Below are 15,347 nucleotides of genomic sequence, written 5' to 3'. Positions count from 1 at the left end.
AGCTCCGAGAATGCGTCTGCAGAGACAGAATTCAGAACATGGAACCGTTCAGCTTTCGGAGGGAACCGAACAGAAATCTCTGTTTCAGAGCAATTGCGGGTTCAATCCTGTCACTGGTCGTGTCTGAAAACCATGAATTAGGAGGAAGCGTGACAATTCCTTCACCTGAGCTTGGCTATAACGGGACGGTTGCAGGCGCGGGGGGTAGTTGCGTTGCAGATCAGAGATCGCAGAGGAGTGAGAAGGGAGAAGGAGAGAGGGAGAGAGAGGAGAGGCGGAAGCGGTAAGGCTCAGAGGAGGAGAGAGCAGCAGAGAGAACAAAAACTTATAAGGAGGAAGAAAGACATGAGAGAGAGAAGGAAGTCAGAAGGAGAAGAAAGCCAGCGAAAAGAATGGGCTGGGCCTTGAAATTTTTTTGAGGAAACTACCAAAAGGAATTAATTAAATAAAAGTGACAATTATGTTTTTCCTAAATAAAAGTATGGATTTCACTCAAAAATAAAAATATTATAAGCGGCCAAAATACAAATACAAAGCAATGCATACTGAGAAACTCGGACGAATAATCATATTTGGGTGCCATTAGTAAATTACGTTGTGAGTGAGCCGACTTTACCTGCAGCATTATAATTTATTTAAAGCATTTTATGATTAAGGCAAATCGATGTCCAAATTAAAAGCTAATTTAAGATAATAATTTAAAGCACTTCGTGATTAAAAAATGACTAATTGTCATAATTATTGCAAAGATTTTCATTTTGACAGTAAACGTTTGTTATCTCATATAAAAATTATAAAAATGTATTTTTTTGGATCTCCTTTAAAATAAAAAAAAATTATTTTTCATTCCATTAAAAAAATTATATCTTTTTAAAAAATAAGGAGCAATTATTATCAATAATCTCTCATTATCATCGATCCTCTTCCAATGTCCTCAAAAGGTCTCGCCTAAGCCTGTTGGACCAACCATCAGTACTAATTGCCGATGCCTTAATAAAAGGCAAGGCATATCGTGCATAACAAAGTTTCTTCCTCAAACATTATGGAACATACGATCAAGGACATCATCAAGTCCTCTCCCATCAAGAATTCAGAGACTTCGACCATTACATTTTCGCTTGATATGATCAACCGTTTAGTAGACAATGAGGAGAGACCTCGATGGAGGCTTGTGGATTTCGATTCATTATTATCACTAACAGCTGGATCAAAGCATGTGCCCGGTCTAGATGGGTAACATATGTTGTTTAAGTCGGGGGAGGACCAAGGGGAATAGAGAGAAGCACATACTAGGGTGCCTTAGGAAATTATTTGAAAAGAGGTGGAAGAAAAAGATGAAGGTATTTTGGGAAATAAATGATTGTTGTTGTTTGATATGTCATATTGGATGTCGTTTGTCCATTTGAACTAATGTGTACGACTTTAAGGGGCTAAAACATATAATTGACCATGCGGGTAATAAAATGCAGTGTAGATGGATTTGTTAGAAAACTTTTTTTATCTCGCCCATCTCTAATCTAATCTAAAATTATAAAACCCAGACCAACCCATCATGATATGCCACTTAAAACGAAACATATCTCTAATTGCTAGACTTTTTGGATCACCACCAATAAGGACGAGATTATTGGTGCATTATTGTGCTGCTGTCTCATTTAGAAGCTAAAAATACTTGAACTCAGAAGAAGGTGTCAATATGATGACACACAACGTTCACTCTGAATCAAGAGGTTCCGAGTTCGATCCATAGCGATAACACTTATGTGTCCCTTTATCTTATTTTATTTTCTTTTAGGATAAATTACACACAAAAAATTTCTAAATGTTCACTTTTATCTCAGTTTGACACTACTTTTCATTTTTTACCCAAAAAAAAAATTTGTTTTCGTTTCAAATATGGCACATTGCATGCCGTCCATCACATTTTCCGTCTAACTGCTTATGTGAATGCGACACCGTCAAGTGGATACCGGTTGGCCAATGGAAAGGACATGTAATATTATCTTCTTTTTTTTTAAAGAAAGGACCCCTAATTATTCTTAATTTTACAAACTTATCCCAACTATCTCCCTCTCTAGCTCCTACCTTATGCAACTCTCTCTCTCTATCCCTTTTCTTTTCCCTTTGTTTACTTTGTGCGCCACCTCTTGCTTATGACATTAGCGATCATGGGACCTCAAGTTTTGGGATTTTAGATATTCAAATTCTAAATACAGATAAATCTATTAGCGAGGAAGCTCGATAAGTTAGGAGTTTTTTCCCATGGAAATTGTTCCCATCGACCATAGCTTTTTCCTTCAAGAAAGCTTGGAGGACCCATATCGTGAGCGGCAATGAGGAAGGACAGAAAGAGGAATAGTTTTGGATCAGACATCATCAGCTTAGGAAGATTAGTCATGAACTCCAAAGAACTCCTTGTTCTTGGGACAAAAAGGGTTGCATGGTAACCATGCTCAAAGGGTCCGACGCATGTTAGACTTTCAATATAGTCAGGCATTTATATTTTTCAAATTTCAACTTACAATCATCAATGGACATTATTCTAAAAATTGAGATTCAATGAAATTTCTCATGAATCAAATAATATAATTCATTTCATATCAGTGATTGCATGGATCGGTAGCTCTCACCACGCAGCTCTCACCACCCGTGAACCCTCTGATCTGATGTAGACATATACTGCTGGGAGGGGGAGCCAAAGGTGGAAGCTGAAAGGAGAAAAAAGAGATGGGGTGGCATAGGTATTGGTGGTAAATGGTGAGTGGAGAGAAAGGGAGATATGGGAGAGAATGAGTTGCATGAGAGAGTGGCTGGGAAGGGAGATAGTTAGGGCAAGTTTAAAAAATTAAGAAAAATAAGCGGTTCTTTTTATTTTTCAAAAGATAATATTACACGTGTCATTTTTCAATTGGCCAATAGGGTCCACTTGACAGCGTTATCATCAACATAAGCAATTAGACACATAATGTGATAGAAATAAAATAGTGTGTGTTTGAGACGAAAACAAAAACTTGTAATTTTATGTTAAAAATGAAAAATAGTATCAAAACTGAGATAAATGTGAAAATTTGAAATTTTTATGCAATTTGCCGTTACTTTTATATATTTGTCCTACGTCACTGGGTCTTCTTTATAAAAAGTAAGACTTGAACTCATTGAAAGTCATAAGTCACATTCTGATCACATTTACAATAGATTGAATTATTCGGCACCCCTCATCATCTTAAGATTAGTAAATTATATTGGACATATATTAGAGGGAGATGATTCTATATTTACTAGTGACCAAAATTTTTGTTTGGAGAGCTGATGAACTATCTCTATTTATGAGAGAATATAGAGTTATGTAATATACGGGATCTAGTATATTGTTTATTAATGTTATTTTTTTATTGGATGAATGAAATGAAAAATATTTATTTCAGGGATTTTATGAATTAGGGAGTATGTAATATATCTAGCTATTCTTACGGTGGATTAAGTGCTAAGATCGCTCAACATTTCAAAGTGAGAAATTGCATCAGTCAAATGCTATGGATATGTATGAGAATAAACAAAATTCATTTTTATAAAGATCACAATAGAAGAGCTTATAACAATAATTTTTGTTGATTATCGCGACAATTTTAACCCGTGCATATGCATAGGTCTGTTCGTTTAGTTTAGGAATAAAATGTGTCCATAATTAATAAATGATGTCCATGCGTTACTGTGAAATTGTAATAATATATAAACGAAAAGAATTACAATTTACAAACTTGACATATTAATGGACAATGACTCAAGATTTAGACAAGGGGGTTAGGATTCTCAAGGGAGCAAATAAGAAGTTAAATGTTCCGAGTTAGAGGAGATTAATATAATTAAGTTCATAAAAAAAAATCACCCAACAATGTATAAATTACTTTAGAATATAAAAGTTTTAGGGAGAGGATTACCCTAAACTCTCCTTAATCCATCCATACATATTATGGTAGTTCTGTTCATGGTAACCGATTCACGCGATGGTGGCCTCGATTGTAGTCACCACCCCACTAGTCAGGGTCGGCGACGATAGCTGGGGTCGCCGCCGACCTCGATTGGGGCGGTGATGGCCGCAATCGAGGCCACCACCGCTAGCCCCCTCCTCCTATGCGCCCGTTAGCTGACCCTTTTTTTTCTTTTTCTATTTTAATTTCATAAAAATTTTAATTGAATAAAAAAAAAGTGAAATCCATTCATCCAATAACGCGACGACACATGGCACTACCGTTAAAATTGACGGACAATTTAATGTCGTCCTAGAGTTGAAACTAAAATGAAAGGTCGTGTTTTTCTAGACAATTTTCAAAAGGTCGTTTTAGAATTAGAAAAAAGTGTAAAAGTCGTATTTTTTTGGGCTATTAACCGCATTTGTTAATGGCAATTATATGATTACAAAGTTAAAAATTTAGTTTAACAAACAAGAGAGATAAAAGAGCTATTCTCTTTTTGCTTAATAACTAATTTGAGTAAATAAAATAAATTCGAGTGGATTTGTGTAAAATCTCCACTAAGTCTATAAGCAATTTCCATCTAAAACTCGAATTGATAAATTGTAGTATTTAATCTTTTATAAATTCAATATTTTCTCTCTATTTTTTTAATATGAATTTTACTAGCCTCAATATAAAATTTTCAAAAATATCACGAACTAAATATATTTTGTGGGCGACATATTCCTATTTTGAAATAGATATTAAAAGCAATTTATGCCATATCTATTGTTCTTTTAGACCCCTCTAATTACCTTCCCTAGTTTTGATGATGTCGCATCAACCTATGCAACTAATTCTCAGTTATGTTTTTCGAACACGTGATGAATAAAAGGTAGAGGAACGACTCAGTGACTGAAATTACCGCTTTGCCCTTTCTCCTTATCTCGCGTGTCCTGCGAGGTACATCCGACATGAGGCAACTCGTGATAGAAATGAAGAGAGCAAGATCATGCAACTGGCTAATACGGAGATGGTAGGATTGATTTACGATCGTATTCTTTGCCAAAATGCATGGGGGATGGGTAATTTGGCGACTTCACCTTTCAGACAAATGAAGGATGCTTCTGTAATTTACTACAGAGCCAAACTCCTAATCTCTCAATTGGTTAACAAAGAATTTTAAAGGCGGGAAAAAAAAAGGGGAACAAAATTATTATGAATTAAAAATTAAAGAGATAAATGATGTATTTTCAGTAAATTCGGGAAATATGGGATTTGTATATTCCCATGAAGGCTGGCTGGAATTGTGGAATTGGAAAGGCCTAGTGTACGCAATTGTAAATCCATGCAAAGAACTCGGGCCATATCTACACGCAAAACCGAGCCGAAAATACTGATAGATAGTAATTCTAATTATTATTTTTTGCGCTAATCCGGGGTATTCGGGTTTTGCCCGATTAATCCCCAAGACTCCGTGAACCCCCGACGGAATACGGAAAGGATAATCACACCAAAAGCGCTCTGATGACTCCAAGGAGTTTCAAACCTGGGATCGAGTGGATATTTAAGCTCTTTTTTACCCCTAAACAAAAATAAGAGCCCCGGTTGAACCCAAATATAGTCTTCAAGAATTGGAGCCAACATTGACCCTAACCATGATAGGGTCTAAACTGGGATTCCAAATGTGTCAATGTTCAATCAATTGAGTTGCCAAAATTCAACGATGCGTACTTAATTCTCTTTAAAAAAATTCACGTACTGTATACAAGCTTTTAGATTTCATTTTATTTGGTTTATGCTTGGATTGGAATGCTAAACCAAATTTCATATAGTTATACACGAGTCTTATATTTGCTTTCATATTTTGTATTTTCTGTCTCTACATCTGAGTCAGAGAAGATAATGAAAAAAGAGTGATTATTTGCAAGCAACATTATGAGGATAAGTCATTGTTATGATTTCAATTGTCACTGCTTAGCAGTTCGCATTGATATCACGAATGACGCTCGCTAGGGATATTTGTGATAACTTTGATCTCCAATATCTTACGTACTGTTTTGCTTATTTATTTTCTATTATTACTTCATTAAACGCTTTATCGACTGCTATAATTCTTTACAAATAAATTGGGGTTCAAAACCAATTCATTTTCTTTCTGGTATAATAGTATCTTATGTGGTTTTAACTCCATTTGAGAGTGTAGTGCCAGTTGTATAGGCTTTTTTTTTTACACTGAATTTAAGTAGAAGAATATTTGGTAAATTATTTCAAAATCACAATTTGATTGATTTTAGCAATTGGAAATGTGATCTTCTCTAACATATTAATATATGTTTATAAAAACTGCTTTTGCTTATAATTTATTTCAAGTGTTCATTTTAATTTCAACAATTTCAAAATTGTTATCTCTCAAACACTTTAATTTACTCATAAATTAATATTTATTATTCAACAATTATACTTTAGTACTTTCAGATTAGCAACAACACTCTCAAACTAAGCTTTATTGTCTTTATATTGTAGTATCATGTAATCCTTTAATTTAAGAAAAATTGTTTAAAAAAGGGTAGTTTGAGGACTAATTTGATAAGAAAAATTAGAGAAGAACTACATTATAAAAAAGTAAAGTAAAGTAGAGGGGCTGGTTTGACAATTTAAGCATCACTAAATTAATTTTTTTATTTCTCCATTTTTTTATTTCTCCATTTTTTTATTTTTTATTTTTGGTTTTTCCAATTTTCACGTATGTCGGTGCCGGGAAAGAAACGGCGTGATGGCACTTAGTGGCAACCACTATGGTTACTTAACTAACAACCATGGTTAGGATTTGGCATTGTTCTTTGGGTGCAGTGTCTTCTTTCATGATTTTCAGGAAATTATTGTTATTATTACATTTTTTTTTGCTAGGCATTATTATTATTAAGGTAATCACAAAAAAATCACAAACTCTTCACATTTTAATGATTTTAGAACAAATTTTTTTCTTGAATCAATTAAATTACAAACTACTGATTTGATAACTGTTAGCACACCGTCAGTATCTCCGTTAATTTTAACCGAAATTATTGACTTGTACATGACGCTGCCACGTGACACACGGTAATTGGCCGAGTGGATTCAACTTTTTATTAAAATAAAATATTCTAAAATATTTAAAAAAACCAAAAAAAAATTTGCAAGTGAGGAGAAGGGGAGGTATTGGGGGTTTTTCGATTCTGATTGGGCCGGCATCAAAGCCCCCACCGCCAGTCACCTCCCCTCATCTTCACTTGCGGTCTTACGACCTTTTTTTTTTATAATTTTTTTGAATATTTTTATTTTTTTAAAAACATATTGAACTCACTCAGTCAATCACCGTGTGCAACGTGACACCGACATATACAAGTCCGAAATTTCTGTTAAAATGAACAGAGAAATTGACATTGTGCTAACATTATTATAAAATCAGTAGTTTGTTATTTAATTAACTAAGGGAAAAAATAATGTTAAAATCGTTAAAATGTAAAAAGGTTTGGATTTTATTTTTGTAATTAACCCTTATTATTATTACATAATTTATTTGTCTGTTATATATATATAATTAAAATATATTCCCTTCCTCAGCAAATCAACGGCTGGCGTTGGGCAAATCTGGATCACGGATGTTGACCATATCCTCCAATGGTAGTTGTCCAATGACTCCACTCCATGAAACGACGTCGTGGCATCCCCCAATAATTAGGCTAAGTCTGTTATTTGCCTTCTGTGCTTTGCCCCCTATACTTTGCCTCCATTCTAATTTACGTCACGATGTTTGAACTCTCTCTGAAGTCGAGTCGGTGCATTCGATCGAGGTTCTTGTCTTATCAGAAAAATCAGTTGATAAATCTCTGAATGGAAAATTTTCTAGATAATCATTCCTTCGTAGTAAATCGGAGACGAATTCTTAAACTATACGGAGCCATGTGAGGGAGAGTGTAGACTTCATACTTCATAGGGTAAAATATACAGAGAAAAATGTCGACGTATGTTAAACTGGGCCTCACAGGCACAACTTCGGAAGGCCCAAAATATTGGGCCGGACTAAAGAATTCAGGCCCAGAGGTGGAGCATGGATCCAAACCCGAGAAAGCTTTAAAAAAAAAAAGAAAAAGAAAGGAGCAGCTCAAAGTAGTATAACATGCAATTTAATCATGTCGCATGGTATTCACTACTATAACCAGTCCAATAACTTCCATCTAATCGAAACAACCGTGAATGATCCTTCCTCGTTGAGGTAGGATCACGGAACTCTTTTTGCTAGATCAGTATATTACCTTTCAATGTTATACGCGTGAGTATAGAATTATTCACTTTTTCATATTGCTTTTAGGAGTTTGTAACGGAGGATTTGCATCCAAAAGATTAAGGCGCGAGAAAAATTTCATTCTCCAGTATATTCCATGTTTTCATATATTCAAAAAAATTTACCCCAACTGGTACGACCATGGTTGGGCCCAAACTTGTCTTAGCTGAAAATCCGAGTAAATGACGAGAAAAAAAGACCAAATTCAAATGTTATGTTATTGTTAGCTTTGAAAAATACATGCCCGGGAAATGACTTTACCAAATTAAATTCCAATTAATCAGATATATAAGATAATCTATTTACGCTCGATCTCGACAAGAATCTTCCCAATCAATCCTGTCCATACACTGTGAGAAGTAGTGATTTGTCAATGTTGCATATTGACGAAACATTTATTCCATATGAAAAATTAAAGGGAGTTTGGTTTTGCGGCATCGCCCGTGAATTAAGATCAAGAAGTCATAATTCGGTTATTATTAGTATGCACTTGTATGTTTCTCCACCTATATCTATTTCGTTATAAGCTCATGGCCTCGCTTAGACACGATATATTCCTCTTTCTTTCTTTCTTTTTTTGCCACAATATATTCCTTATAAATTTAGAAAATAATAATCATTGGAGAATCTTCGGCATCATTTGAGAATTACGTGGAGTCCAAAAACGACACTCGAAGACAACCAAAATACCAATCCATGGACATGGAAATCCACTTCACCCCTCAGTGGGACCAAAAAAATATCCTCTCCGATGCCAAAAGAAAAATGATGTGCGTAATGATGATATTATATGGTAATGTGATAAGTTAATAAAAATTTATCATTTTAATTTTTAATATGTAAATAAAAATAAAAATAATTTATTATTGATGAAAATAATTCATTGTCGGCATGAATAATATTTTTTGTGTCTCGTGATATAATCTTACGTGGTATCACCGATACACACAAGACATTCTTCTCGGATGCAGCTGATAATTTAATCAATACTAATAATTGCCACCTCAAAATCATTTCCACAGTTGACAGATTAACTAAAATTTACCAAAAATAAGCCAAAAAAGTAATGTTTTTGTGGAGAAGTGGAGAAAGTGCTCAAATTTCTTGCTAGAGCTTTAATTATCACTATCAGCACGTCTGGGATCCCAACATCGTCGAAAAAATCAACAGGCACATCCGCATCACGACATGTTAAGAGGTCAGATGGCAACACAGATTATCATATATAGACCAGAAATTTTTACAGAACTACCACAACCATGTAAGCAAAGCAGAGCTGGGAGATACAGAGTTTAGGTAGGCTGCCTAGCCGCTGTACATTTTCTATGGTGCAAGTTCAGTTCGAATAGAAAAACAATTACGGGACGTTTGCTTCGGAATTATTTACATCGAAGCAATCATGGGAGCAAAGCATATATAGCTATTTCATTCGGGCAACGAACTGTCACCCCTCTAAATATGGAGGTGAGGAAGCCTTCCTTAATTGGTTTTGGTTTTTCTGAAATGAATTCTGATTCCATTCATGCACTGAATCCCCGCCTGAGAGAGCTCCAAGGGCTGGCTGGAACGCTGGGACAGGCTTGGGCTGATGCCTCGGCCATCTGCTCTGTGGTGATTCCCGCGTCGCAGATGTTTGCCAGGGACCTCATGTGTGTCATCCCGTATTGAGAAAGTGACCCGCAGTGAGTCTCGAATGTTCGCACCTGCATGATTCGATACATTCAGAGGAAGTTTGAACTTAAGTAACCCAAGAAGCTGCTTGAGTCATTCAGAAGAGCAGGTTGAAATATGGTAATACGTCTCAGTTTGAATTCCTACCTCCCTCGAAGGATTAGATTCATTCTTTGGAAATTTTGGATTATAAAGCCACTACCCTTTGACCAATAATGTGAAATGAAATGGATAGTAGTAGCCAGTTTCACTTAATTGGAGGAGTTATAAATCTAGAGAATGCTAAAGCAGTGAACCGCAGAGGATATTGCGTGCAATTTCTACAACTTAATGCAAAAGTCACGAAGAGACGTATCCTCACCATGCTTTTCAGGCATTTCCAGTCATCAACAACAGGTTGCCCTGCAGGTCGAACAGTGCTCAGCACCTCTGGGCCTCTTGTAATTCCAAATAAGAGCTTTCCAATGAGTTTCATGGTCTGATCTACATGCATCCTGTGAGTCATAGCTTCAACAAACTGCTTTTGAGCTTCCGCTTTCCTTGAAGAGCCTTCAGGAGCCTTTTGGAACTGCCGAAGAAGGGAAGACGAGAGTAAGTATTTTTCAGGGTGGAGATGCAACCATACAAGAACTGAGGGAAAAGTGAGACTATCATCTGTGGCTCTTAAACAAGCACAAGAACTTCATCAAAGCAAGGAACAACACTAGATGTTGACTCTTATTTTCTCATTACATTGTCTCTTTAAAAATCTTCTATTGTTGTTTGAAAATGAGCTCCAATATTTTAGTGCAACTTCGGTTTAGGTGTATCTGAAGAACTCCAGTTCTGAACTGGAATTATTAGCATCTGAAATTAATCTAAGTCGCCCTCTCTTTTTCAACTCTATATGATTACTAGCACCTTTGTAAAATCTCGTATTCTGATTACGCCCAATAGACTGGAACTTCTCAGAGAGCTTGGACCAAAGTAGCCATGTGATTATGTTGGTGAGAAAAGGAATAATACCTTGTACCAGAAATGTAGCAGATCAGCATCTCGCTGGTTAACAGCTTTGGATGAAGGTCTGAAGGAGTTGTCATCGACAAAAGTGAAGTTATCGTTAGCAGGATTTGTGCCCATGTACAGGAACAGAGTTTCCTTGCTTCGCTCTATATCACCATATTGCATTACATGGGAACCATATGCAGAGTTGTCATTGGCAGTCCTCTTCTTCACCTGTGAATAGGAAACAGAATGAGCAAAATGATATTTCGAATAAGCATTGGCCCATAAGTTAACGTTAATGGGTGGTTAAGGATTCCATTCTCCCAGCAAGGAGTAAACTTAATAAATGTTCAAAAGCTTCAATAGCTCCATGTCGTTGGTTCTTACCAGTTCATACTGTTGGTGCAGAGTTTCAGTCCGCAGGTTATGCACATCACTGTTGACAAAATAAGGAAAGATATCAACACTCAAAAATTAAACTTCTCTTACCTGGAAATGGTCAATTTGACGCAATTGACTTGCAGGATACCCATGCTTTCCGACAGAACTCGTTCCTATTTCATGAAATTTGCACTCAAAGAAACAAGTTGAGTAACAATGTGTAGAAGTAGTGAGTACCTGTCCTCCATCCAGGCAACACTATACAAGTCACCTAAGCACGTTTCATACTCTGGCGGAGGGCTAGGATCCTCTCCAGGACAATAGGTGCCCCAACTACTCTCCTCCGCATTAGCTGCTGTGGTTGCATATATATTCAAACCTTCTGGAAGAAGACCTTCAAAAATACTTCCAGATTCACATGCTTCGAGATAAAATACCTGCACACATCATGTTTATTCCCCGGATGTTACTATTGGGAAAGAGTGACAAATGACCATCAGAATAATTTAGCTTAAACGAAGAAAACTATTAACTTACCAAGCTCTTATAGGTCCCAGATGCATGCTTCTGCTTCAAGACATCAATGAGGTCATCAGCATAAAGGTAAGGACTGGTAGGCATCCCTGAAGAATAATCATCGATAAAAAAGCACGTTCAAAAATATAATTCAAGCACATGGTTCTGATGAGACAATACTTGCAGAAATTCTATATTAAATCAACAAATAAATAAAAATTGCAGAAATTCTATATTAAATCAATGAATAAATAAAATTAGGAAATGCAAGTAATTTATAGGACTAAGTAATAGTACAAAAATGATGATCATTCTTTGCTTCACATAATTAAAATTTTTTATATAAATCAAGTCACTAGGTACACCAATAATAACCACCCAAAGGGATAAAAAAAGAGATGACTTGAGATTGAAAAACTACTTCCAAGAGATACTGACCAAGCATTCCAGGGCCGCCATGATCCGTATAGTAAATAAAGATATGATCATTTGGACCACTATCCACAACCTTCCCACTGCCACCTGTGAGAGCAGTCTTGTTTCCAAGGATTGCGGCAAAAAAGTTGTTGACTGTAACATCTTCTCCAGTGTAGTCCTGCAATCAGAAGATTCATTACATTCAGCTCATTGGAAGGGACTAAGCCTTCACCATAAAGAGTTTTTACGGGGTAATTGATCATAACTACGAAAATCAGAGACCTTTGGAACTCCTTCATAAACATCGGCACCGTTAGGACTATTGATGATTACTCCTGGCCTGGGGTTCTCTTCATTAAAAGCAATGTCATCGTACATAAAAACAACGATGTTTTCATCTTTCAAGCCGCCTTTCTTCAAGATCTGATACGCATGGCAAACATCGGCCTACAGAGTAGATCCAAGAAAATCCGATATCAATGAATTATCACAAAAAAACCAAAGCGAGATTCTCCTCGAGAAGCAATAAATCATACTAATTGATTCGGCTTTTGTCGAAAATGCTCCGAACAACATGGACACTCCCATTCGACATTTCAAGGAGAATCCAACAGGGACATTCTATTATATTAATCCGTTGCTCTCACCAGTATGTGGGTTCCTCCTTATTCCCTTGGTCGGTTCGAATTTATTTCATCCTCATATAGAAAGAAGAATTCCATTTCATCCTCTTTTCATTTGTGCGGACCAAACAGAGTCCAACAGTTCTAATGGCTGCAAGAGTCTGACCTCAGTTTTGTATTCAATTTATTTCGAAATGGAAATGACGTATGAAACAAGAATCCACTAAAAAGAACGATTAGATTCATTAATTACATCGAAGGTTAGCGTAAAACCGGACAACTGAAGCTCCTGAACTTAGACAAGAAGCTCGATTAAAGCAACAGCTGTAGTATGTCAACGGGACAGAAGGAAGAGGAAACAGATATCAGCTATCACCGATTCCTTAGTTAGATTGAAACATCGGAAGTTAAGCCAAAACTGATCAGATTAGCAGACGATCGATCACCTGGTGCCGATAGTTCCAGTATCCGTTTGAACCCGCGATCAGGATCGCCCATCTAGTCCCCACGGAGTCGTCGTCGACGTCATCTTTCGCATGGAAGAACCTCGAAGCTTCTGACGGGAGCTCGATGACGTCTCCGGCAATGTTCCGACGGCCGGAGACGCCGCCCGCGCAGAGGAGGGAGAGGAGGACGAGGACGTCGGTGATTTTCATGAGCGAGCTCTCAGGGACTGTTTGGCTTTCGTTGGTGGAATCTCTGAGCCGGAGTGGAAATATAACGTGGAATTTAACTTTTATTTTGCCCCTTATACTTTTTTATTTTGTCATTTTTCCCAAAATAATTGTGTAAATTTAATTTCCTTTGAATCAGAGTAATTTGCCCTTCCAATTGCTCATAGCTACCATCTTCTCCTAATATGCACTGTCATAGCTTAGTCCCTACTCTCGGACGAGAAACCTGATTTAGCCGTTGTCTCGCTATTTTAGTCGGCAACTATCGTGAATTATTGAGAGGAGAATTTGATATTTTACCTCAACTGTTTGAGTGAACATATATTGATGGAAAGAATTATATTAACCCGTAATAAATCGGTATATACATTAGAATCACCTCTCATTCTTTAGTTTTTATCACAAGGTCTTATATTTTAAAAAAAGATTTTATCTCTTTTAAAATTTGTCCTTCACGAGATATAAGCTATCCTTTCATAGCATCTCAAATCCCTTATTTCTAATCTATCATCTCTTTTTTTATTATTATAAAGGAGACTCATGATTTCTATACAATGAAATAAAAATTCTAAATATTTAATAACGAGACACGGATAATCCCATCTAAATATCAAATTTGAAACTTTTTGGTTATTAGACGAGAACGTACGTCACTACACTACACCATCTTTGATATGTCATCTCTTATTTCTAATATTGCTTTCCTAATCAATAACTAATTGTCACTTGGATAAGCCTTAACCCCCTTTCATTAGCCAAAAAAAATAGCACAATAACTTTTTCATTTAGCTCTAAAATAAGACAGGGTCACGGGTCGTATTACCGATAAATATTGAATCTCGACGTTCTGAAATCAGTCCATAGAGAGTTTATAAAAGGTTTTGGGGGGGCGAATGGAGAAGAAGGGTACTTTATTGGGGGGAGAACTGAAATTCATTAGAAAGGGGGGGAGCGGACATCGGATATTCAGATGATCGGTCAATTTCGGGTTGGGGGGGATCGTCGCGGCTCCTTTTTGTCGACGAGTGATGAGATTCTAGTGGCTGGGCCCCACAAGGTAGCTTCTCCCCCTTCCTCTTAAGAAATTTATCCAGTCTCTCCAGTGTCTTTTTTCGTATGAGGCTGGTGGGGCCCACTTCCCGTTAAAGTTTTGTGAAATTATTACGTGAGTATTATTAATTTATTTGAATGTGTAACACTCGATAAAAATATCTAAAAGTGAAAAAATGATTCCACAATAGACTTACATATTTTCACTTACAAGAATTTTAATTGGTTTTTACTCATTCAAAATGAATAAGTAATACTTATTGAATATTTTTTCCAAAATTTTGGTGGTTATTCGGACGGTTAAGATGGAGCCTCTTACAATTCAACTCTTATCCAAGAATTTTATGGTATCTTCAAGACAATTCTTTTAGGGAAAAAAAAAAGGGAGTTTATTATTGTGGGCAATCACATCCTTTCTGGACCCCGGAGTTTTTAATCCTAGCTACCCTCACAAGGTACGGCTCCCTACTGAAATGCTTAGTGAACAACGGGGGGACAACTTACAAGAACTCTCACAGCTTGCGTATACCTCCTTACAGGATTTCTGGATACACACGGAACTCTTACCTTAGGAGAACTATAATTGCATGGGAGGAGACTCAAACTCGGAACGCTTCAAGGCAAATGTCCCAAGTCTTATCATCATGCTGCCAGGCCCCTTGCTTCACGATATACTTCTGGTTTAATAATCGTGGATCACTCCGGGAGAGAGAAAGTGAAAGAAAGGAGGCATCGAACGGCTGGAATTAAA

At 36.5% G+C, this 15,347-nt stretch overlaps 1 protein-coding gene across 1 annotated transcript; it reads right to left on the bottom strand.

The window, feature by feature from the left end:
• Nucleotides 1-9,479: 9,479 nt before the first annotated feature.
• LOC116188463 (vacuolar-processing enzyme-like) lies at nucleotides 9,480-13,581 on the bottom strand. Its single transcript, XM_031517843.1, has 9 exons — nucleotides 13,319-13,581; nucleotides 12,532-12,696; nucleotides 12,271-12,427; nucleotides 11,854-11,939; nucleotides 11,554-11,753; nucleotides 11,323-11,371; nucleotides 10,957-11,166; nucleotides 10,313-10,519; nucleotides 9,480-9,983 (listed from the first exon to the last, which is right to left on the bottom strand). The coding sequence occupies exons 1-9, from the start codon at nucleotides 13,526-13,528 to the stop codon at nucleotides 9,801-9,803; spliced, it is 1,467 nt and encodes a 488-aa protein (XP_031373703.1). The 5' UTR covers nucleotides 13,529-13,581; the 3' UTR covers nucleotides 9,480-9,800.
• Between the last annotated feature and the right edge of the window lie 1,766 nt (nucleotides 13,582-15,347).

Source organism: Punica granatum, chromosome 8 (genome assembly GCF_007655135.1).
Source record: "Punica granatum isolate Tunisia-2019 chromosome 8, ASM765513v2, whole genome shotgun sequence".
Lineage (NCBI taxonomy): Eukaryota > Viridiplantae > Streptophyta > Magnoliopsida > Myrtales > Lythraceae > Punica > Punica granatum.
Note: the sequence above shows the minus strand (reverse complement) of the source record. Positions and strands in the feature narration are given on the sequence as shown.